The sequence below is a fragment of the Tachysurus vachellii genome, chromosome 3 (assembly GCF_030014155.1).
Source record: "Tachysurus vachellii isolate PV-2020 chromosome 3, HZAU_Pvac_v1, whole genome shotgun sequence".
Lineage (NCBI taxonomy): Eukaryota > Metazoa > Chordata > Actinopteri > Siluriformes > Bagridae > Tachysurus > Tachysurus vachellii.
Window position 1 is genome coordinate 4,540,241 of NC_083462.1, and position 23,093 is coordinate 4,563,333.

The window sequence follows — 23,093 nt, forward strand, 5'->3', positions numbered from 1 at the left end:
CGGGTGAGCATCCTGTCACCTCCTCCATCTCTCTCTCTCTCTCTCTCTCTCTCTCTCTCTCTCTCTCACACACACACACACAAAACCCCCCAGTGATACAGCAGGCCATGTTTACCACGTTAGCATTCCTCTGGTGATTTCCGAGGTTGTACCATATCTAAGCAATACATAAGATTAACTCCGCCCACTTCCCTTCACTTCACAGAAGTTTAATCAAACTTTAGAGAGACTCCAGTATTTTTGTTGCATTCTGCTGCAGATGTGACCACAAAACCAAGAACGTGACTTCGTTAATTCATTTGTACTTTAAAGCAAACAGAATTTTGGTGTTTTGTTGAATTATGGTATTTATTTTGTGTAGACATTTTTTTTTTCTTTTTCAGACCAGACTGTAGGGACTGTATTATTAATGCCTCATGTTTGTTCCAATACTTTTGATGATGTAAATATTGGGAGGTCTGCTGTATTCCACAACGTTTAGCTAACTTCTGAATGTAAATATCAGATAATGAAAGATGAAATTCTGATCTCTTTTCTCTGTTCACCTTTTGAACGTTTTCAAACGCAAAAGGTTTTCAGTGTAAAGCAACAACCCGGAGCACAAACCGGCTGGGGTTTCTTTTCATTTTACTTCTTATATCTTAATCCTTAGAGTGAGAGCACAAGGCAAAGAAAATCTCTCTCTCTTTCTATCTCTCTCTTCCCATGGCTCTGTGAGGTCATTCTCTTTATTTCTGCATTATTATAACCAATAGGATTAACCCAAACCTCAATATAACCTCGAGTCAGCTTGGACCTGTTAGCGGAGAGCTCAGGCATACAAGGCTCTAGGGCTTTAATAAACAAAATATTTATGAAATCCATACCGAGAGTTTCCATGGAAATGTTTAACTCTTGTACATGGAGTCCCTGGGTACAGAAAATGTCAAGAATCCCTGCTAAAGAAAAGAAAAACAATTGTAAAAAAAAAAACCTTGTTATCAGAGTTTCAGCTTATATCACCGTCATTAAAACCGAGCCTCGTTATTGTGTGTATCTCGGGTTTTTTAGTTGATTAAGACATTCCATAAACTAGATGACGATCGATCCTGAGATAAAAGCTGGTTGTGTTTCTTGTGTTTCATCCGATTGACAGTTGCTAAGGAGAAACCCAGAGAGGAGGCTGGGCTCCAGTGAGAGAGACGCAGAAGAGGTGAAGAAGCAGCCGTTCTTTAGGGTGAGGAAACACACCTCCTTTCTCAGCGTTTCAGCAGACTCTTAATTCAGAAGTCTCACAAAAGAGGGAGATCATCTCACACACACAAAAGCTCCACACAGATAAAACTAAACTGAATGAACTTGGACATGAGGTCTGGGAGCAGGTGTAGTGGTGTCACTTTAAAATCAATAGAAATAAATGACGTAGATTTTCATGTATTTTTTTTACATCTCTCTCTCTCTCTTTCTCTCTCTCTCTCTCTCTCTGTTTAGGAAATGGACTGGGAGGCTCTGCTGCAGAGGAAGGTGGACCCTCCCTTCATGCCCTCGTTAGGAGGGAAGGAGGACGTGAGTAACTTTGATGCGGAGTTCACGAGGGAGGCTCCCACTCTGACTCCACCTCGTGAACCCAGGACCCTGTCACGCAAAGATCAGGACTGCTTCAAAGACTTTGACTACGTCTCAGACCTATGCTAGGGATCACAGGACAAGGGCTAAAGAAACACAGACCGCACATTGACCATATACTGTGACTGGGGGATTTGGGCTGTGTTCCAATGCTGTATGTTCTCTGTGCGTGAGGTTACAGGATAAAGAGAGGATCAGGTCAGGGACTCAGGAACATGAAGGAGGCAAGCGAACACGTCACACATATCAGAGGTGGAGAGAGAGGACAGGAGAGGAACTATTTACATGAGATGAAGATCACTGGAACGGCTCAGGTTTATTGAATAAGAGCTGAATAAGGATCAGTTCATCCTGTCCCCGCAGTCCCACCAGTCCCCACAGTCATTCCAGTCTCCGCAGTACCCCCAGTCCCCACAGTCCCTCCAGTCCCCCAGACCCCCTAGTCTCTGTAGCCCCCGCAGTACCCCCAGTCCCCCTAGTCCCCACAGTCCCTCCAGTCTCCACAGTCCCCCTAGTCCCCGCAGTCCCTCTAGTCCCCACAGTCACTCCAGTTTCCACAGTACCCCCAGTCCCCCTAGTCTCTGTAGTCCCCGCAGTACCCCCTGTCCCCCTAGTCTCTGTAGTCCCCGCAGTACCCCCAGTCCCGACAGTCCCTCCAGTCCCCGCAGTACCCCCTGTCCCCTAGTCTCTGTAGTCCCCGCAGTACCCCCAGTCCCCGCAGCACCCCCAGTCCCCACAGTCCCTCCAGTCCCCACAGTCCCTCCAGTCCCCCTCATCTCTGTAGTCCCCACAGTCCCCGCATTACCCCCAGTCCCCGCAGTACCCCCAGTACTCCCAGTCCCCACAGTCCCCGCATTACCCCCAGTCCCCCTAGTTCCCACATTCCCTCCAGTCCCCACAGTCCCTCCAGTCCCTCTAGTCTCTGTAGTACCCACAGTCCCCGCAGTACCCCACAGTCCCTCCAGTCCCCACAGTCCTCACAGTCCCTCCAGTTATCCTAGTTCCCATCACTGTCTTTCTGTCCAGATCTACATCTTCATCCCTGCTCCAGTTTTAGACTGTCTCTCATACATCAGTGTGTGCAGCAGTCCAGCTCGTCGCACTGCATACAGCAGAAAAAGCCGAAAATTCACCATGATGTTCTGAAACTCAGGATGTCCGTTATAGCACAAGGTTAATTTTGGGATTTTCATCTCCACTTTCTTCTACTTCAAAGGCTACAGACTTAATTAAAACTGAATAATTTTGCTGATTCTGCAGAAAAACAATAAGAGCTTCAGAGTTACAGGAGCAGCTTATTAAATCTAAACAAAACAATACAGTGCATTTGGAAGAATTATTTAACCCTTAACATGTACATATTAAATTGAGTGTGATTACTACATCTAGATTCTTCATGTCATTTGTGCTCGATGAATTTACAGCTCAGGTGGTAAATCTGGTGGCTGTGGAGAGGTAAAGTGACGCCATGCGCATGACTGCCACTGCATTAGTGTAACGTTCAGGACTGTTGCAACACGCATCAATCTCATGTACAACATAAAAATAAACCAAACTGAGCACAAACACAGTAGCTGAAGCCTGAGCAAGCTTTATGATGAGGACATATCGTATGTATGAGGTGAGGTGTGTGTATGTATGAGGTGTATGTTGGTGTGAGGCGTGTGACGATTTCATAAGTCATATTGTGTTGAGTTGCTGCAGTGTTAAAGCTGCTGCTTCTCCTCATTCATCTTGCTGAACCTTACAGTTGTTCCCATTCCCATATTTTATGTTATTCAGAACACATCTACACACACACACCACAAGAGGGAGCTAGAACACACTTCATCTCTTAATATTCACAGACATGATCCTGACCAGTATGCCACTATTGTGTGTGTGTGTGGTGTGTGTGTGGTGTGTGTGTGTTTTGCTAAATCCACACCTTCACTTTCTTTGTAAAAAAAAATAAATACATAAATAATGTGAGTTTATGTGAGTTGAGGTTCATCTGTCATATGTGTTCATAACCTCATGAACGGGGATTAACTTAAAAATAAAAAAAATAAAAATTAACAAACTCTTTTTTGTCTCTTGCTTGTTTAAGGATCACACAGCATCATTAACACACCCTCACTTAGAAACTAGCAAACATGGAAAACAAGAAGTAATAACTGTTTGAATAAAGTAGGAAAATTCATTAAAAAAAAAAAAAAAGATCATTCTTAGGTTTGTACTACTGAGAAGTTGAGTTTGTCTCCACTAAACCTTCATCACTAAATATAACATTTATAGAAGGAGTCTCCAGTGTCAGTGATTTGTTAGTCAGAGGGGTTTATTTATTTATTTATTTGTTTGTTTGTTTGTTTGTTTGTTTGTTTGTTTGTTTGTTTATGTGCAGATGTATATACATACATACACACACAAGTGACGCATTTAGACAAACACTGCTAGCATTTAATGTGTGCGTTAGCAGAAAAATGCACTTCTGACTCATTATATGTGGAGATAAATAAAACCAGCGTCCCATATAGAGCTGTAATTAGTGGCCTTCTTTTACTCGTATTGTTCGTTCTTTCCTGTTATGTCTGTTCCACAAACTTGCTCCTGTTTTCTCAAAAACTGTAACTTTAATCATATGCTGTATTATTATTATAAATACAGAACAGAACAGATATACAGTGTGACATTTTAAAAATGTCATGGTGGTTTTTAACAGAGCAACATGAACAAGTGTAGAAGAATGAAAAGTGCTAGACGATGGACTGCGGTGCTGTGAAACGTGTCTCCTTGGTTCTGCCCATTTGTATATCGTACACTGGCTGTGAGTCACTTGGTCACTTCGTATTTCATTAATTTCATGTTCATAGTGAGTAAAATAACGTAATACTGTTTAAGACTGAAATAACTTAATACTGCTAACTAAAAAAAGAAGTATGAAGATTAAGACTCCTGTTTAAATCCCATTGAAAATGTATGAAGGCTTTACACAGGAACCCGAGAGCTCTTTATATGGAACCTCAACATCTTAATGCAATTGAAGATGAACCACTTTGCTGTAAACATACAGTAACTTGTGTCTGTAGACATCTGGAGACTTTAATCTCCAAGCTTAGTGCTAATGCTGGACACGTGTGGGATGTGAATGTTTTTCTCCCTATCAGTTAGTTTATTAAGCATATCTTTATTTATGTGGATCTGTACAAGGGCAAAAGATATCATGCATAAATAGGAAAAGTGCTTGAATACTCAAAAAAAAATCATTATGAATAATTAATCATGTAATCTAATAATTAATCAGGAATTCTAATGTTAGAACCTGCTTAAAAAAATAAACAGTGTTGATTTCCCCTGTGCATGGAGACTCTTCTGACACCCTGCAGTTATACAGTATGGATGAAAGTTCTCCTTGAATTTTTAAGGTTCAATAGCCATTCTGTCAATCATCCTGAAACCCCGCCCCTACTCGCATGTTAAACCACGCCCCTTCTCGTCCCCTTGTCCAGATAAACTTTCCCCGTCTCTGTATAATTCAGTATCATCAACTCTGATTTGCTCTTCTCTCTACTGCAGGCTGAACTTTAAGCTTTTTTATCAGTCTATCAGAATCAGCGTGTGTGTGTGTGTGTGTGTGTGTGTGTGTGTGTGTGTGTGTGTGCGTGTGTGTGCGTGTGTGTCCTCATACTTAAATATGCGGCGTCTGAACAGAGCCCTTAAAGCTGATTCCTTGCGCGCCGGTGATGTCATTTGGGACCACCGATCGACACAGGTGGGTGTATCCAACACACACACACACACACACACACACACACACACACTGTAGTACAATCTATGGGACTGTTTTATTCTTTAGCATAATAATGAACAGTTCTTTGGTAAACTTTTTGCGCGTGCCGACGCAGATGTGATGGACATCGCGCTATTTATAAGCCGGTAATAAAGTCAGATTTAATGCTTTTTTATTGTCTGCCTTTTTATCAAAACAATATTTTGTCTCTGTCGGTCATTAATTTGTGTTACTTTTGTTTTGTATTGCAGATGTTTGTTTGTTTTTGTTTAACGATGTTTTTTGCTCCTGTTTCTTCCTATAGCTGTGTTTATTTATCTGTAGAATAACTAAACTTATTTCTATATCATCATTTACTGTGTGACTGTTTTATGGGTTTCAGCTGCTCTGCAGTTTACTTGCAGACTCTGATGTTGTGATGATGTGATGTGATGTTGTGATGTGATGATGTGATGTGATGTAAAGTGATGTGATGTTGTGATGTGATGTGATGTTGTGAGGTGATGTGATGTTGTGATGATGTTGTAATGTTGTGATGTGATGTGATGTTGTGAGGTTGTGATGTTGCGATGTTGTGTTGTGATGTGATGTTGTGTTGTGATATGATGTGATGTGATGTGTTGTGATGTTGTAATGTGATGTTGTGTTGTGATGTGATGTGATGTGTTGTGATGTTGTAATGTGATGTGATGTGATGTGATGTTGTGAGGTTGTGATGTTGCGATGTTGTGTTGTGATGTGATGTTGTGTTGTGATATGATGTGATGTGATGTGTTGTGATGTTGTAATGTGATGTTGTGTTGTGATGTGATGTGATGTGTTGTGATGTTGTAATGTGATGTGATGTGATGTTGTAATGTGATGTGATGTTGTGATGTTGTGATGTTGTGATGTCATGTTGTGATGTGATATGGTGATGTTGTGATGTTGTGTTGTGATGTGATGTTGTGATGTGCTGCTATAACTCTGTACAGAGTGTGAAAAAGTTACACTTCCTGTTGTTCCTGTTGGGAGATGTACCTCAGTAACTTTAGTTAAATATTCCTCAGCTCAGGAACTGTATCCTCAGTAACTTTAGTTAAGAACATCAGCTCAGGAACTGTACCTCAGTAACTTTAGATAAAGAACCTCAGCTCAGGAAATGTTCCTCAGTAACTTTAGTTAAGGAACCTCAGCTCAGGAACTGTATCTCAGTAACTTTAGTTAAATATTACTCAGCTCAGGAACTGTATCCTCAGTAACTTTAGTTAAGAACCTCAGCTCAGGAACTGTACCTCAGTAACTTTAGTTAAGGAATCTTAGCTCAGGAACTGTACCTCAGTAACTTTAGTTAAGGAACCTCAGCTTAGGAACTGTACCTCAGTAACTTTAGTTAAGAACCTCAGCTCAGGAACTGTACCTCAGTAACTTTAGTTAAGGAACCTCAGCTCAGGAAATGTTCCTCAGTAACTTTAGTTAAGGAACCTCAGCTCAGGAACAGTATCTCAGTAACTTTAGTTAAGGAACCTCAGCTCAGGAACTGTTCCTCAGTAACTTTAGTTAAGAACCTCAGCTAAGGAACTGTACCTCAGTAACTTTAGTTAAGGAATCTTAGCTCAGGAACTGTACCTCAGTAACTTTAGTTAAGGAACCTCAGCTTAGGAACTGTACCTCAGTAACTTTAGTTAAGAACCTCAGCTCAGGAACTGTACCTCAGTAACTTTAGTTAAGAACCTCAGCTCAGGAACTGTACCTCAGTAACTTTAGTTAAGGAACCTCAGCTCAGGAACTGTACCTCAGTAACTTTAGTTAAGAACCTCAGCTCAGGAACTGTACCTCAGTAACTTTAGTTAAGGAACCTCAGCTCAGGAACTGTACCTCAGTAACTTTAGTTAAGGAATCTTAGCTCAGGAACTGTACCTCAGTAACTTTAGTTAAATATTCCTCAGCTCAGGAACTGTACCTCAGTAACTTTAGATAGAACCTCAGCTCAGGAACTGTACCTCAGTAACTTTAGTTAACAACCTCAGCTCAGGAACTGTACCTCAGTAACTTTAGTTAAGGAATCTTAGCTCAGGAACTGTACCTCAGTAACTTTAGTTAAGAACCTCAGCTCAGGAACTGTACCTCAGTAACTGTAGTTAAGAACCTCAGCTCAGGAACTGTACCTCAGTAACTTTAGTTAAGGAACCTCAGCTCAGGAACTGTACCTCAGTAACTGTAGTTAAGAACCTCAGCTCAGGAACTGTACCTCAGTAACTGTAGTTAAGAACCTCAGCTCAGGAACTGTACCTCAGTAACTTTAGTTAAGGAACCTCAGCTCAGGAACTGTACCTCAGTAACTGTAGTTAAGAACCTCAGCTCAGGAACTGTACCTCAGTAACTTTAGTTAAGGAACCTCAGCTCAGGAACTGTACCTCAGTAACTTTAGTTAACAACCTCAGCTCAGGAACTGTACCTCAGTAACTTTAGTTAAAGAATCTTAGCTCAGGAACTGTACCTCAGTAACTTTAGTTAAGGAATCTTAGCTCAGGAACTGTACCTCAGTAACTTTAGTTAAGAACCTCAGCTCAGGAACTGTACCTCAGTAACTGTAGTTAAGAACCTCAGCTCAGGAACTGTACCTCAGTAACTTTAGTTAAGAACCTCAGCTCAGGAACTGTACCTCAGTAACTTTAGTTAAGAACCTCAGCTCAGGAACTGTACCTCAGTAACTTTAGTTAAGAACCTCAGCTCAGGAACTGTACCTCAGTAACTTTAGTTAAGAACCTCAGCTCAGGAACTGTTCCTCAGTAACTTTAGTTAAGAACCTCAGCTCAGGAACTGTACCTCAGTAACTTTAGTTAAGAACCTCAGCTCAGGAACTGTACCTCAGTAACTGTAGTTAAGGAATTTTAGCTCAGGAACTGTACCTCAGTAACTTTAGTTAAGGAACCTCAGCTCAGTAACTTTAGTTAAGGAACCTCAGCTCAGGAACTGTACCTCAGTAACTTTAGTTAAGAACCTCAGCTCAGGAACTGTACCTCAGTAACTTTAGTTAAGAACCTCAGCTCAGGAACTGTACCTCAGTAACTTTAGTTAAGGAACCTCAGCTCAGGAACTGTACCTCAGTAACTTTAGTTAAGAACCTCAGCTCAGGAACTGTACCTCAGTAACTTTAGTTAAGAACCTCAGCTCAGGAACTGTACCTCAGTAACTTTAGTTAAGAACCTCAGCTCAGGAACTGTACCTCAGTAACTTTAGTTAAGAACCTCAGCTCAGGAACTGTACCTCAGTAACTGTAGTTAAGAACCTCAGCTCAGGAACTGTACCTCAGTAACTTTAGTTAAGAACCTCAGCTCAGGAACTGTACCTCAGTAACTTTAGTTAAGAACCTCAGCTCAGGAACTGTACCTCAGTAACTTTAGTTAAGAACCTCAGCTCAGGAACTGTACCTCAGTAACTTTAGTTAAGAACCTCAGCTCAGGAACTGTACCTCAGTAACTGTAGTTAAGGAATTTTAGCTCAGGAACTGTACCTCAGTAACTGCAGTTAAGAACCTCAGCTCAGGAACTGTACCTCAGTAACTGTAGTTAAGGAATCTTAGCTCAGGAACTGTACCTCAGTAACTTTAGTTAAGGAACCTCAGCTCAGGAACTGTACCTCAGTAACTGTAGTTAAGAACCTCAGCTCAGGAACTGTACCTCAGTAACTTTAGTTAAGAACCTCAGCTCAGGAACTGTACCTCAGTAACTTTAGTTAAGAACCTCAGCTCAGGAACTGTACCTCAGTAACTTTAGTTAAGAACCTCAGCTCAGGAACTGTACCTCAGTAACTGTAGTTAAGAACCTCAGCTCAGGAACTGTACCTCAGTAACTTTAGTTAAGGAACCTCAGCTCAGGAACTGTACCTCAGTAACTTTAGTTAAGGAACCTCAGCTCAGGAACTGTACCTCAGTAACTTTAGTTAAGGAACCTCAGCTCAGGAACTGTACCTCAGTAACTGTAGTTAAGAACCTCAGCTCAGGAACTGTACCTCAGTAACTGTAGTTAAGAACCTCAGCTCAGGAACTGTACCTCAGTAACTTTAGTTAAGAACCTCAGCTCAGGAACTGTACCTCAGTAACTTTAGTTAAGGAACCTCAGCTCAGGAAATGTTCCTCAGTAACTTTAGTTAAGGAACCTCAGCTCAGGAACTGTTCCTCAGTAACTTTAGTTAAGAACCTCAGCTCAGGAACTGTACCTCAGTAACTTTAGTTAAGGAACCTCAGCTCAGGAACTGTACCTCAGTAACTGTAGTTAAGAACCTCAGCTCAGGAACTGTACCTCAGTAACTTTAGTTAAGAACCTCAGCTCAGTAACTTTAGTTAAGGAACAGTATCTCAGTAACTTTAGTTAAGGAACCTCAGCTCAGGAACTATACCTCAGTAACTTTAGTTAAGAACCTCAGCTCAGGAACTGTACCTCAGTAACTGTAGTTAAGAACCTCAGCTCAGGAACTGTACCTCAGTAACTGTAGTTAAGGAATCTTAGCTCAGGAACTGTACCTCAGTAACTTTAGTTAAGGAACCTCAGCTCAGGAACTGTACCTCAGTAACTTTAGTTAAGAACCTCAGCTCAGGAACTGTTCCTCAGTAACTTTAGTTAAGGAATCTTAGCTCAGGAACTGTATCTCAGTAACTTTAGTTAAGAACCTCAGCTCAGGAACTGTACCTCAGTAACTTTAGTTAAGAACCTCAGCTCAGGAACTGTACCTCAGTAACTGTAGTTAAGAACCTCAGCTCAGGAACTGTACCTCAGTAACTTTAGTTAAGGAACCTCAGCTCAGTAACTTTAGTTAAGGAACCTCAGCTCAGTAACTTTAGTTAAGGAACCTCAGCTCAGGAACTATACCTCAGTAACTTTAGTTAAGGAACCTCAGCTCAGGAACTGTACCTCAGTAACTTTAGTTATGAACCTCAGCTCAGGAACTGTACCTCAGTAACTTTAGTTAAGGAACCTCAGCTCAGTAACTTTAGTTAAGGAACCTTAGCTCAGGAACATTAGTTCAGGAACCTTAGCTCAGGAACTTTACCTCAGTAACATTAGTTCAGGAACCTTAGCTCAGGAACTTTACCTCAGTAACTTTAGTTAAGGAACCTCAGCTCAGGAACTGTACCTCAGTAACTTTAGTTATGAACCTCAGCTCAGGAACTGTACCTCAGTAACTTTAGTTAAGGAACCTCAGCTCAGGAACTGTACTTCAGTAACTTTAGTTAAGGAACCTTAGCTCAGGAACATTAGTTCAGGAACCTTAGCTCAGGAACTTTACCTCAGTTACATTAGTTCAGGATCCTTAGCTCAGGAACCTTACTTCTAAGGAAATTTATTTCTAAGATCTTTATAACATGAATCTTTGTACAGAAACATTAGACTAGGATCTTTAGCCCTGAAATCTTATTGTATGGACTTCATTACAGGAACCATTGCCCAAGAATATCAGTATAGGAACTTAAGTACAGGGACTTTACTAAAGGGATCTTAATACAGGCATTTTAGCCCAGAAACTTTATCTCCAGGAACTTTATCTCCAGGAAATTCAAGAACTTTATCTCTGAAACTGTAATACTGAAACTTTAGTCCCCAACAACTTTAGTGCAGATAATTTTGTGCACAATTGTAGTAAAGGGACATTAGCTCAGGTCAGAGACTTTATCCCAGTGTAATCTCAGGAACTTTAGAAAAGTGTTTTAGTACAAGAATCTTTACTACAGGAATTTTAAGCTCAGTAAAATGACACTAGTCTTGCAGAACTCTATATTGAACCAATTTCAAGCCCAAGGTTTGACCCACAGTGTAAAGCTGAGTTAATCAGACATCAGCATCTGATCCCCACTGAGATGCAGGAGACTGAAAAACACTGCAGCTGATTCACACTGTCTGGGTGCTGTGGTGTTTATGGAATTTAAGGTTTCGTTATGAACAAAATAAATACAAATGAGATATTCATTCTCAGTCCAATGATGCGGTGTGTGTGTGTGTGTGAGGGCAGGAGGGACTTGAGCTCTGGACACTCCAGACTGTGTTGCTTTTTTTGTCTTTCTTGACTTTCTGGAATGTAAGATTTTGTTATGAATTGCTCTTTGTCCTTCCTCTGCGTTTGAAACTTACTCAGTGTGTGTGTGTGTGTGTGTGTTTGTGTGTGTGTTTGTGTGTGTGTGTCTGTTTGTGTGCGTGTGTCTCAGTACGTAACAGAAGTCCTCTGAAGCTGAACTCTTCTGAATAAAGGGGAAGATGATGTTGCAGTCAGGGTGGGCTCTAATCTGTCTCCTTCTGTTCATGGCGGGAACTGCAGGTATGGGACAGGAGTGTGTGTGTGTGTGCACGTGTGTGTGTGTGTATGTGTGTGTGTAAACTGAGGCTGTATTGTCCCTGTGTTTTACAAGAAGATATATATAAATAATATCTAATATCTCACTTATTAGACTGATCTGAGAACTGGGCGTGGCCTAATATTCTAACAAGCACTTGATTGACATCTCACTGGAGACGAGAATACAAGCCTTGCTGCAGCACTCGAGCCAAACTAAACACAAAAGCACAACCCTTTCGCTCGCTAGACTTCACTTGCAACTTTAGTTTCACTGACTGGTCTGGAGTTCCACTCAATGTTTTAACAGAAATGATACTTTCGTCTTTATTTGTTAGTTTAGCTGTTGCTTGATGGTTTAGTCTTCACACATTAGTTTAGCTGTTGCTTGATGGTTTAGTCTTCACACATTAGTTTAGCTTATCTTTCCCTTGCTGTTTCAGACATTATTCACTAATATAATCTTCGGTCTTTATCTAAACCTTCTCTTGCTAGTGTAATCTTCTTTGCTAGTTCATTGTTCACTTGCTAGCATGGCATTAGCAGGCTAGTTTAGCATTCCATTCACTTGTTTAGCTGTCCCTTAGCACTTTTTTCTTTCCTCACTTATCTCAAATTTCTGTAGTTCAGTTTTTATTTGCTAGCTTTGCTTTCACTTGCTGATTTAGTCATTATTTACTAGTTATTCTTCACTCAAACCTTCTTTGTTGGATCACTTATATAGCATTCACTTATATAGCTCTCCCTCAGGACTTAGCTCTTCATCTTAAATTTCTCTTGCTAGTCCAGTCTTCACCTTTAGCTTAGCTTTTTAGTATTATTTCGCTAACTTAGTTCAGCGTTCACTCACTAGGTCTCTTTCAGGTACAAAGAAAAGCAGCCTTTGTGGTTGGTGTGAGTAAAATTTACGTATCTACATCTTAAGACAAGCTCCTCCCACTTTATGTCAAAAGAGTATTATTTCCTGTAAAGGTCTTGTAGTTATTATAAGTCTAAAGAGATCAGCTATCTGATCGAAGCCGTGTGTATTATTTCAGAAAGAAGTCTTACAGTACAGGAGAGGAGAGTGTGGTGTTAAAGACGCACGATGAGGCCAGGCACACCTTGAGAGTGTGTGTTAAAGTGTGTGTGTGTGTGAATAGGTTAGCATTTCGCCGGGCAGTGCCACAGACACCTACGTGTGTATGAGGGCTGAGTCTGACCCTATCTTCTCTCCAAGCTCTCAGGCCTTCACCTCAGAACAGTCTTGAGCCTTTACTACTATTTTGTAATATAGTATAAAGATGGAGATGAAATGAGTTATGAGTCTGATTTAACACTCACACACAAACACACACACATACACACACACACACACACACACACACACATACACACACACACTCCAACTTATTAAGAATACTGGATCACTCTCAATAATGAAGTTAGGTGTAAGTTTTGTATGTGTGTGTGTGTTTGTGTGTGTGTGTGTGTTTGAGGCTGATGTATGTAGGAGTATTTGTTGTTTGGATTAAATGGATCTTCTCTGCCTTTGAGCAGGTGAGGTGATGCTGCAGTGCAGTGTTTCTCCAGCAGGGGCGCTGCATCCTGTGCATGCTCAGCTCGAGCGCTTTGAGGCGGGACCAGGCTGTGCTGCCAGAGAGGGCGGGGCTAAAGAGACCCATGTGATCTCTGTGGCAAGACCTAATCACAGCACTGACAAAATGGTACTATTACCTGTCTGTCTGTCTGTCTGTTAGTCTGTCTGTGTATCAGTTTGTCTGTCTGATTTATCTGTCATTGTCTAGGTGACGGTGGTTCTGAGGCCACTGTCCTACTCACATCCTGTCCATCGCCCAGTCATTCTTGTACTAAGTTCCCAGCATGCCATGCACTGGGTACTGGAGAGCGAAGGACTGCCAAAGAATCTTCATGTTCTGGTGCAGGTCAGCGCTTATACTTTGTTTGTGTGGGTGTGTGATTGTGTGTGTGGGCGTGTGAGTGCTTAATAAAAAGACAAACCCTTTGAATGGTTAGTGTGTGTATGTGTGTGCCTGTGTGTGTGTGTGTGTGTGTGTGTGTGTGTGTGTGTTGCAGGTCTCAGAGAACTCCACACTGGAGAACGGACGTGTATCGGCTCGAGTCCATTCCATCCCATCGATGCCATGGCGACCTCGTGCTCTACTGCGCTGGACCCTTCAGCGTCACGCAACTGTCTCCTCTCTTACACACTCAGCCAGCGCCAATCGTGTCTACCTCCGCCTAGGAGAAGGTACACACACACACACATTGAGCCAAAAGCCCAACCTATATATACCAAAATGTGTTCGTCTTTTGTCGCCCCTCTTCTATTTCCCTGACCCTCAGATCCCAGCATGCCGAGCGTGTGTCGCCTGCAGTCTCTCTTCCTCTCTCATAACTACATGGTGTCCAAGCTGCAGGAGCAGGAAGTGAATGGCTGCGCTTCTTCAGAGAGTCTTCTCAACCCGGAGGTGCACGTCATCAAGCTGTGGTCTGCCGGCTCTGGACTCTGTGGGTGAGCTGGAGTCAACGCACTACCTCAATTTAATTAACTTATTCAGTCATAGTTTCTTCCCATGAGCTCTGTGGCTCGGTAGCTTCATGGCCTTAGCGTGCATCATGTGGATAAAGACGTTTAGCCGTGTGCTATGAATAATTTGACATATTTCCCGAGCAAACCGACACCAGACACCAGACTTCCCTTGTGATCAGTCCTTCAATCAGAAACCCTTGGTGAGGTTTGTGGACCCAACAGAGTGAATACGTCTTATAGGAAATAAGTCATTGCATCTACAGCTGAACAAGTAACTTCATAAACAGGCCAGATATCCAGTCTGACGGTGTCATGTGCTCCTCTCAGGTCATTACAGGTGGAGGTGTCTGTCTCTCTGCTGCCCCCGGTGGCTGATGCTGGCTGGTGTAATGTGGTGTTAGTGTTGAGCAGTGCTGCTCCTGTGAACTGGGCTCTGGTGACTCCAGGTCTCCGTGGACACATCACAGTTCATGTGAGACGTCTCTTCCTTCACTGAAACTGATCTTAACATCAAATCTTGTTAAGCTGATGTGTGTTCTCTCTCCGTCTCTCTCTCTCTTTCTCTCTCTCTCTGTCTCTCTCTTGCTCTCTCTCTCTCTCTCTCTCTCTCTCTCTCTCTCTCTCTCTCTCTCTCTCTCTCTCTCTCTGTCTCTCTTGCTCTCTCTCTCTCTCTGTCTCTCTCTCTCTCTCTCTCTCTCTCCCTCTCTCTCTCTCACAGTCGTCTCACAGCGTGACGCCTCTCTATCCTCCCAAACCCGACCTCACCATGAGCAGCACCGTCATCCCTGACCTCATCACAACCCCTGACCTGCTCACCTGGGCCAATCAGAACGGCTTTTCCTCTTTGATGTCATACACTGAAGCTCATCTAGCCAATCGGTTCGTGATCAAGCTGAAAGGGGGCGGAACAGGTAAGGACAGAAATTAGCCAGTCTGTATCCATCTCTGTGCTTCATGTCTCCTTACAGACAAAAGTACTTTTGTGACTGATACAATACCAAGAGTTTACAGCAGATCTGTAACTCTTTAATATTAAAAGTGTCTTTAGCACATAATTATGTATACTTGTTAAGTTGAATAGGTTACCACACACACACACACACACACACACACTGCTCAAAGGAGAGATCGTACAGAACAATATAATCAGTGTCTTCAGCTGAGCTGCAGATGTTTGGGTGTTTTTGTCGTTTCTCTCCTGATTAAATGCTCTGATGTCCTTCACAGGCTCCAGGCTGATGTTCGACCTCATGGTCCGTGTTATACAGATAAACAACAAAACCTTCGATTTGTTTCACACGTCTCGATATGAACCAGAGTTATACTCTTATCGCAGTTCCTAGAATGTCCCGAAGACACAAGATTTTTCCTCTTATAGCGCAGTGACATCATGACGATCGTGACACATTTGTTGTGGACAGGTTACTTCCTGCCATGCTAACGTAAAAATATTTTTAAAAATACACCGTACACTTCTCTTCCTTGAGCAGGTCGTGTGTGCTGAAGGCCTTGATTTGTAAACAGATATAGTGTAGAGTTAAAAAGAGTCAGTAACTATTTTTGGAGACTGGACAGAGAGACACTTCTGCAGCTCAGTCTGAAGTTTACAGTGTGAGCAAAGGCTGTGTCTCAAATCACACGCTGTGGACTGCAGTTGTACACTTGAGGTGCAGGAAATCTAAAACAGATGTTTAATATGCCTGCTCTGTCATTTCTCTATCTCTCTTTCACACACTCACACACACACACACACACACACACACACACACACACACACACACACACAGTGCAGGCTGTCAGGGAGGCGAAGCTGGAGGAGTCGTGGCTGAGACGTTGGATGTCACATGAGGTCGACGATGCTGTGGACAGCAGGAAGGTCGTCAGCGTGCAATGTGCGGATGGACGCCTCGCTGTCTCTGTGGATAAAAGCTCCTTACAGGTCATACACACACATACACACAGACACACACACACACATTGTTAAAAACACATCAATGACACATTTTTTTGTTTCTTGACTGTAATCAGGAATTGATAAAGCAGTGTGTTCCTAAAACATGGATCGTTTTTCACACACACACACACACACACACACACACACACACACACACACACACACACACATATATTTGTGCAGGCTTTGGCTCTGTCAGTTTCGGCGGTGACCCTGAAGGACCCCTTGTGCCAGGCACGGGCCAATGGGAGCCATTTCCTGTTGGTATTTCCAGTCATTTCCTGTGGGACTGAAGGAGAGATGGAGCAACACGGCAGAGAAGTGCAGTACAGAAACACGGTGAGAGAGAGAAAGAGAGAGAGGACAAACAGACAGACATACAGACAGACACAGAAAACGAAAAACAGAGAAACGAAAAAAGAGGAATTAAGACAGACAGAGATACAGATAGTAAATCAGCATGAGAGACAGGAACACAAAGATAGAGACATAAAGAAAGAGAGAAAGACAGAGAGACAGAGATAGCGAGACAAAGGGACAGAGAAAGAGAGAGAGAGACAGCTAGACATACAGACACAGAACTGAGACAGAGAGAGAGTGAGAGAGAGAAAGAGAGACACAAGGCCATTAAGAAAGCGAAAAAGACGGAGAGCGAGAGTGACAGAGTGAAAGTAAGACATCGAGACAAAGAGAGGGAAGGAGAAGAAGCTCCGTTGCATCAGTCATTTATTAAGAAGATAATGTTAAAGTGAAGCTCCTGCTGTCCAAAAGGCCTCATAACACTAACATCTGATAAATTAACTCACTTCATGATCCGCGATTTTGCTGTTAAAATACACTACAGCTACGATACAGCCGCTAGTAATCATTTAAATATTGGACGTGATTGGTCCAGGTTTTTGTCTTGTGACATCACATCACTATAAGTTGATGCTTTAACTTCACCAAGTATTTACGTGACTGGGTTCGGAGGTTAAAAGACTTTCAGAGAAAGAGACACTCAGACCACGTCTTTTTTTTTAACCCAACATACTCCTCCCTTTTTTTTGCTTGTGATTACTGCTGCAGCCCAAGAAAAGCTCCCCGCTGGGTTTTCTTTGTCGAGTGTCTCATAATGGCGTAATTACGTTTGGAACCGGGTTCGCTCACTGTATGGACAGACCACAGCGTGACCTGTTACACACATAACACTTAGAGTTAGCATCTGCCAGGAAATACATATGTGACCTGGGTCACTGTGTGTGTGTGTGTGTGTGTGTGTGAGAGAGAGAGAGAGAGAGAGAGAGAGTGTGTGACGTTGTGACGTCCCCCGCTGTGTCTTCCACATAAGTGATCCGGGTTATAACGTCCTGAACAACGTTGATGGATTGTACCAAGAAAAGATGGACTGTACCATTTCTATAACGGGGGGTTTTTGTAGTTACTCATGCTGTTGCTCAGAAATATGTTTAATTATTACTGTAATATTTGAAGACTGCAGATGTTGGTACGGATCACAGGTTTCCTACAAAAGGTAAATCCATTATTAAATGTGAAACAGCAGAATATGTCTGTATTAAAAAAGCTTCAGGACAAATGGAGAGGAGAGAAGGTCACACTCTCACACACAGACATGTTTACATGCTTGACTTCCTGCAGGTTTCACATGTTGTGGAACTGTAACTGGTGTCAGTCGACGGTGTTAAACCTTGTCGTGTGTTTCCTGGTGTAGATATTGTTGTGGAAGTCTAAGCCTTCACTCGACATGTTGGAAACCACAAGAGAGAAATCAGCCAACGAATCGACACCGATGGTTATTCATGTGAGTTAAGGGGCGTGGCCTGTGTGTCTGTCTCTCAGAGTGTGGGCGTGGTCTCTATAATAATCATCATACTGTATTTTGTTTCTTCTGGTTTCAGTTCAGTTGTGCAGCTCCTCTGCCTGCTCTCAGCAGTGCATCTACACCGAGCCTGTCCTCCAGGCCACAGGGGATGCTGCGTAGTGGAAAAGGCTCCGGCTCAGCCCCTGGCTCCGCCTCTGACCCTGGCCCTGCCCCAGGCCCCGCCCCTGCCCCTGTCCCTGGCTCTGCCTGGTTCCCGGTCCCACACAGTGGTCCTCCACTCAACATGCAACTGTTTGCCACCGACAAGTTTGAACAGAAAGCAGTGGGGCCCTGCGTGGTGACGGTTCAAGGACGAGTGTACGCCAAGGTCAGCTACATACACAACAACATATTACCACATCACTCCATCTCCACATCACTCCATCTCTACATCACCCCATCAACTCATCACCACATTAACTCATTATCACATCACCACATAACCCCATCACATCACTCCATCTCAACATCACCACATAACCCCATCACATCACCACATCTCCACATCAGTCCATCACCACATCTCCACATCAGTCCATCACCACATTCTATTGTCTCACCATGTTTATGATACTCAGGACTAATGATGATATATAGACGAGAAGACACAGAGTTTAATTTAAAGTTTATTAAGGTTACAAAAACAACACAGCCTTTAGACACATCATCAGGGCTCTCAAGTTTTGAAGACAGGCAAGCGTGACATATCCAACCCCCCCCCCAAAAAAAAAAAAAGAAAAGAAAAAGAAAGAAAGAAAGAAAGAAAGAAAGAAAGAAAGAAAGAAAGAAAGAAAGAAAGAAAAGAAAAAAACAATAATGGGGGAGTTGTGTTTGGTAAGGATTGCTGACCGCAATTTAACCAAATACAAAGTATTTGTTGAATTTCCATTTATTAATTTGTGTGCGTGTGTGTGTGTGCCCGCGTGTGTGTGCGTGCATGTGTGTGTGAGAGAGCGAGAGAGAGAGACAGAGAGAGAGATTATGGCTGGTGTTGTAAGTGTTTGTTGCCTTTTTGGACTCCTTTATCATTTGTAATGTTGCTCCCATATAAAACAGTTCAGCTCAAGCCCAGATATTTTTTAGGGTCATGATTGAGGACAATGTCCCGTCCAGAGACAAGGACAATGTCCCGTCCAGAGACAAGGACAATGTCCCGTCCAGAGACAAGGACAATGTCCCGTCCAGAGACAAGGACAATGTCCCGTCCAGAGACAAGCTGTTTCGTGTTGAGGTTTTGTTCAAACCGACCATCGAAAATACCCTCTCTAATGAATATGTTTGTTTTTTTATTTGTTGCGTTAAATCTTACCCAGATACAATAGTGCTATTTTCTGATTGGCTGTTGTGTAGCCTCTTTTTTGATTGGCTGATAAGTGTCAGGCTCGACTAAGCGGTGCGGACTGATACAGTTTGGGCGCTGTGGCATATTAAATATTAAATATATGATAAATAGTCAAAAAGTTTTTCTGCATGAGAAATACGATGTGTGGCGGGAGAACGTGACAAAAGACTGAAATGCGTGACTGTCACTCTCAATGCGTGACACTTGACAGCCCTGCATCATAAACATGTCCACTCAGTGTTTAACATGTCTCTCTCTCTCTCCCCCTGTCTCTCTCTCTCCCGCATCTTTCTCACTCTCAGATCTCAGGCAGTGTGGGGGTCAGTGAGAGGTTGGAGTTGCGCTCATGTGTGTTCTCTCCTCTATCAGACCCACGTGCTCAGATCGGTTGGCCCATCATCAGAAACTTCTGTCCTGCTGACTCATCCTTCATCATGCACACAGAGACACAGACAGAGCGTGGAGCAGGTGAGGATGAAGATGGAGACACAGAGAGCAATGAAGAAGAAGAACCAGACAGTGATGATGAAGAAAGAGCAGAGGAACATGTGGCTGAGAAAGAACAGGATGCCAGTGAGGACGAGGAGCGTCCTGCTCCTAAACCGAGTGACGATGAAGAGTCTACGGGGACGATGAGACTTCCCTCAGACACCCGGAGAGACAGACATTTACGGGGAATGAGAGACAGTGTGTCCAGAGGAGTGGAAAAGAAACAAAGTGCAAAAAAGAAAGAGAAGACGATCCAACTCCGGTTCAGCTTCATTCTGCGGCCGGTGTTTAATAACTCCATCCAGTTCCTGCACTGCAGCCTGCAACTGTGTGGAGACGCCACTGAGACACACAGAGACTGTACACACACACCTGCTCCAACAAACACACCTGCAGCTCAACAGGTAACACACACACCTGCTCCCACAAACACACCTGCAGCTCAACAGGTAACACACACCTGCTTCCACAAACACACCTGCAGCTCAACAGGTAACACACACACCTGCTCCCACAAACACACCTGCAGCTCAACAGGTAACACACACCTGCTCCCACAAACACACCTGCAGCTCAACAGGTAACACACACCTGCTCCCACAAACACACCTGCAGCTCAACAGGTAACACACACCTGCTCCCACAAACACACCTGCAGCTCAACAGGTAACACACACACCTGCTCCCACAAACACACCTGCAGCTCAACAGGTAACACACACCTCCTCCCACAAACACACCTGCAGCTCAACAGGTAACACACACACACCTGCTCCCACAAACACACCTGCAGCTCAACAGGTAACACACACACACTGCTCCCACAAACACACCTGCAGCTCAACAGGTAACACACACACCTGCTCCCACAAACACACCTGCAGCTCAACAGGTAACACACACTGCTCCCACAAACACACACACTACATGAAAACCTTGGAACTTGGAAAGTTCTTCCTGACTGAACGTGTGTATGAAATTTTGCACAAAAATACAAACAAATTATAAAACAGATATTACTATGAAACTTAAGATTTTTAGCCTCTTTATTATCCCAAGTAAAAGAAATAAAGAGAATCAGATAATGAAATATACACATGAGCTTTATCTCAGTGCCACAGCAACTGGATGATGGACAGATTGATGAACTAATTTTAACACACTATTGTCAGAATCTCTCTCTCTCTCTCTCTCTCTCTCTCTCTCTTTCTCTCTCGTTCTCTCACTATGTCTCTCTCTCACTATGTCTCTCTCTCACTCTGTCTGTCTCTCTCTCAGTGTGAATACAGGAACTTGTCCAGGCCGGTCTTGGTCACATATCTCCCTGATGCACTGGCTGGTCTCGTGCCGCCTCCTGCTGGTCAGTGCACAGCATTACAACAGTAGATCAATAGAACATCACACTCACACTAATTACATCACAATATATAAATATCTACAAAGAGAAAATAAAGTTGATTTCTTTTAATTTATCTTGAATAATTTGATTTCTGTTGATATTCTTTTGATATGTGTGTTTATATGTTTGTATGTTGGTGTGTTTGTGTGTTTGTGTTTATATGTTGGTGTGTTTGTTGTTGGTGTGTTTATGTGTTTATATGTTTGTGTGTTTATGTGTTTATATTTTGGTGTGTTTGTGTGTTTATGTGTTTATGTTGGTGTGTTTATGTGTTTATATGTTGGTGTGTTTATGTGTTTATATGTTGTGTGTTTGTGTGTTTATATGTTGTGTGTTTGTGTGTTTATATGTTGGTGTTTTTCTTGTTTTAAAGATAAACTGGCTCAGAAGCCTCGTGCGACGGAGACAGTGATGTCTACGCACAGCTTACCTAACAGTGGTAAAGACACACACACATTATGACACTGGTGTGGCTTGTACAGTATATCAGAGGTCACACTGGAGTTGAGGTGTCTTGTGTTTGTGTTTAGTCGTGAGCTCCGTGTTGATCAGCGTGATCGCAGCGTTCCTGATGGGAGTCGTCCTGATGGGGGCACTGTGGTGCATCTACTCCTGCACAGGTACAGAACAGAGCAACACACCCCGTTATCTAACACACTGGTGAGCTCTCAGGAGTGCAGATGTCCTGTGAAACACTCTGAGATTAGTTTAACATTTCATGTAGTTTCACCAATGAAGTCCATTTCACTTCCAGGCTGAAACACTGACAAATTTGGAAAGTTTAAGGAAAGAGTGCCTGGAGTGGGGGAGGCTAAGGGGGGTGAATACTTATGCAAGACGTTGTGCATCACTATTCTAGAAGAATGTCATGTGGTGTTGTTGCCAGGGAGACGTGCGATTGTGCGTAGAGACAGTCTCCAGGAGATCCCGAGTTCCTGGAGCCCCATGTCTCCGGTGGAACAAACAACCACCAGTTCGGTGTAGAGGTGGGTGTGCTCCCCCTCCCCCCTGCCAGACCACCACAGTGGTACAGTCCACAAGACCCTATCTCAACGGAAGGATGTTGTGTGTTAATGTTTTTATGTGGAGCATAGAAATAACTATTTATATTACTGTTCAGTGGCACTTTACTGGATGGTGTGTGTGTGTGTGTGTGTGTCTGTGTCTGTGTGTGTGAGAGAGAGAGAAAGAGAGAGAGAGTAATATGCTAGGTGTCCGACTGCAGGACACATTTGGACAATCCCGTGCATCATATTAAACTGGAACGTCATGAGCCATGGACATTAAACTCATTAACGAGCCTCTCGGTGTAAAACCACTTGAATCAGCACCACTGGGGCAGATGTTGACCTTTAAAAACTGCTTATTGACCTGCGTGTTACGTGAAGCGTCCCACACCACAGATATGCTGAAATCTGGACTGTGATTGGTCAGAAAGTGTTTACACAACAAGTTAACACAACAAGTGTTTTTTGTTTTATTTACTTCACGAGAGGGAGAAAAAGAGGCAGTTGAGATGGCGACTGTTTATAGCTGCTAGAACGTAAGTCAACTTATTTTGCTGACGTTCCTCAACATGAAGTGTAACTATAAAAGGATAAAAAGTGAACATTGTACTTTAGCTTTTTGCAGACTTGTAAAAAAAACACAAAAAAAAACATGTAGCTTGAGATGCTTTTAAGTACAGGCAATTAAAATGGCTTCACACTAATTATTTATAGATTAATTATTTCTAGACTAATGACCAGTGTTCTACATATTAATGTGTGTGTGTGTGTGTGTGTGTGTGTGTGTGAGTTGTGATTGTGATTCAGTGTTTCTATCGTTCCTTGTTC

At 42.8% G+C, this 23,093-nt stretch overlaps 2 protein-coding genes across 5 annotated transcripts in view; both read left to right on the top strand.

Annotated features, from left to right (window-relative positions):
* Positions 1 to 3,671, top strand: part of pkn1b (protein kinase N1b) — a 41,778-nt gene extending 38,107 nt beyond the window's left edge. For both annotated transcript variants that reach the window (XM_060865434.1, XM_060865433.1), the window contains exons 20-22: positions 1 to 3; positions 1,136 to 1,216; positions 1,471 to 3,671. The exon at positions 1 to 3 is cut by the window's left edge and continues 105 nt beyond it. In XM_060865434.1, coding sequence (XP_060721417.1) covers positions 1 to 3; positions 1,136 to 1,216; positions 1,471 to 1,674 — 288 coding nt within the window. In that variant the 3' untranslated portion in view covers positions 1,675 to 3,671. The remainder of the gene's footprint in view (positions 4 to 1,135; positions 1,217 to 1,470) is intronic.
* A 1,589-nt stretch (positions 3,672 to 5,260) lies between these two features.
* Positions 5,261 to 23,067, top strand: engl (endoglin, like). 3 transcript variants are annotated; one of them, XM_060864829.1, is made up of 17 exons: positions 5,261 to 5,356; positions 11,556 to 11,665; positions 13,217 to 13,386; positions 13,468 to 13,605; positions 13,757 to 13,931; positions 14,027 to 14,195; positions 14,541 to 14,685; positions 14,932 to 15,124; positions 16,001 to 16,152; positions 16,351 to 16,506; positions 17,879 to 17,968; positions 18,066 to 18,356; positions 19,673 to 20,263; positions 21,138 to 21,219; positions 21,632 to 21,697; positions 21,789 to 21,878; positions 22,145 to 23,067. In XM_060864829.1, the coding sequence occupies exons 2-17, from the start codon at positions 11,605 to 11,607 to the stop codon at positions 22,240 to 22,242; spliced, it is 2,667 nt and encodes an 888-aa protein (XP_060720812.1). In that variant the 5' UTR covers positions 5,261 to 5,356; positions 11,556 to 11,604; the 3' UTR covers positions 22,243 to 23,067. The 3 variants fall into 3 exon arrangements, with proteins under 3 accessions (XP_060720812.1, XP_060720813.1, XP_060720814.1); XM_060864830.1 differs by having other exon boundaries at positions 13,220 to 13,386; XM_060864831.1 differs by lacking the exon at positions 5,261 to 5,356 and adding an exon at positions 5,410 to 5,520 and having other exon boundaries at positions 13,220 to 13,386.
* The last annotated feature ends 26 nt before the right edge of the window (positions 23,068 to 23,093 follow it).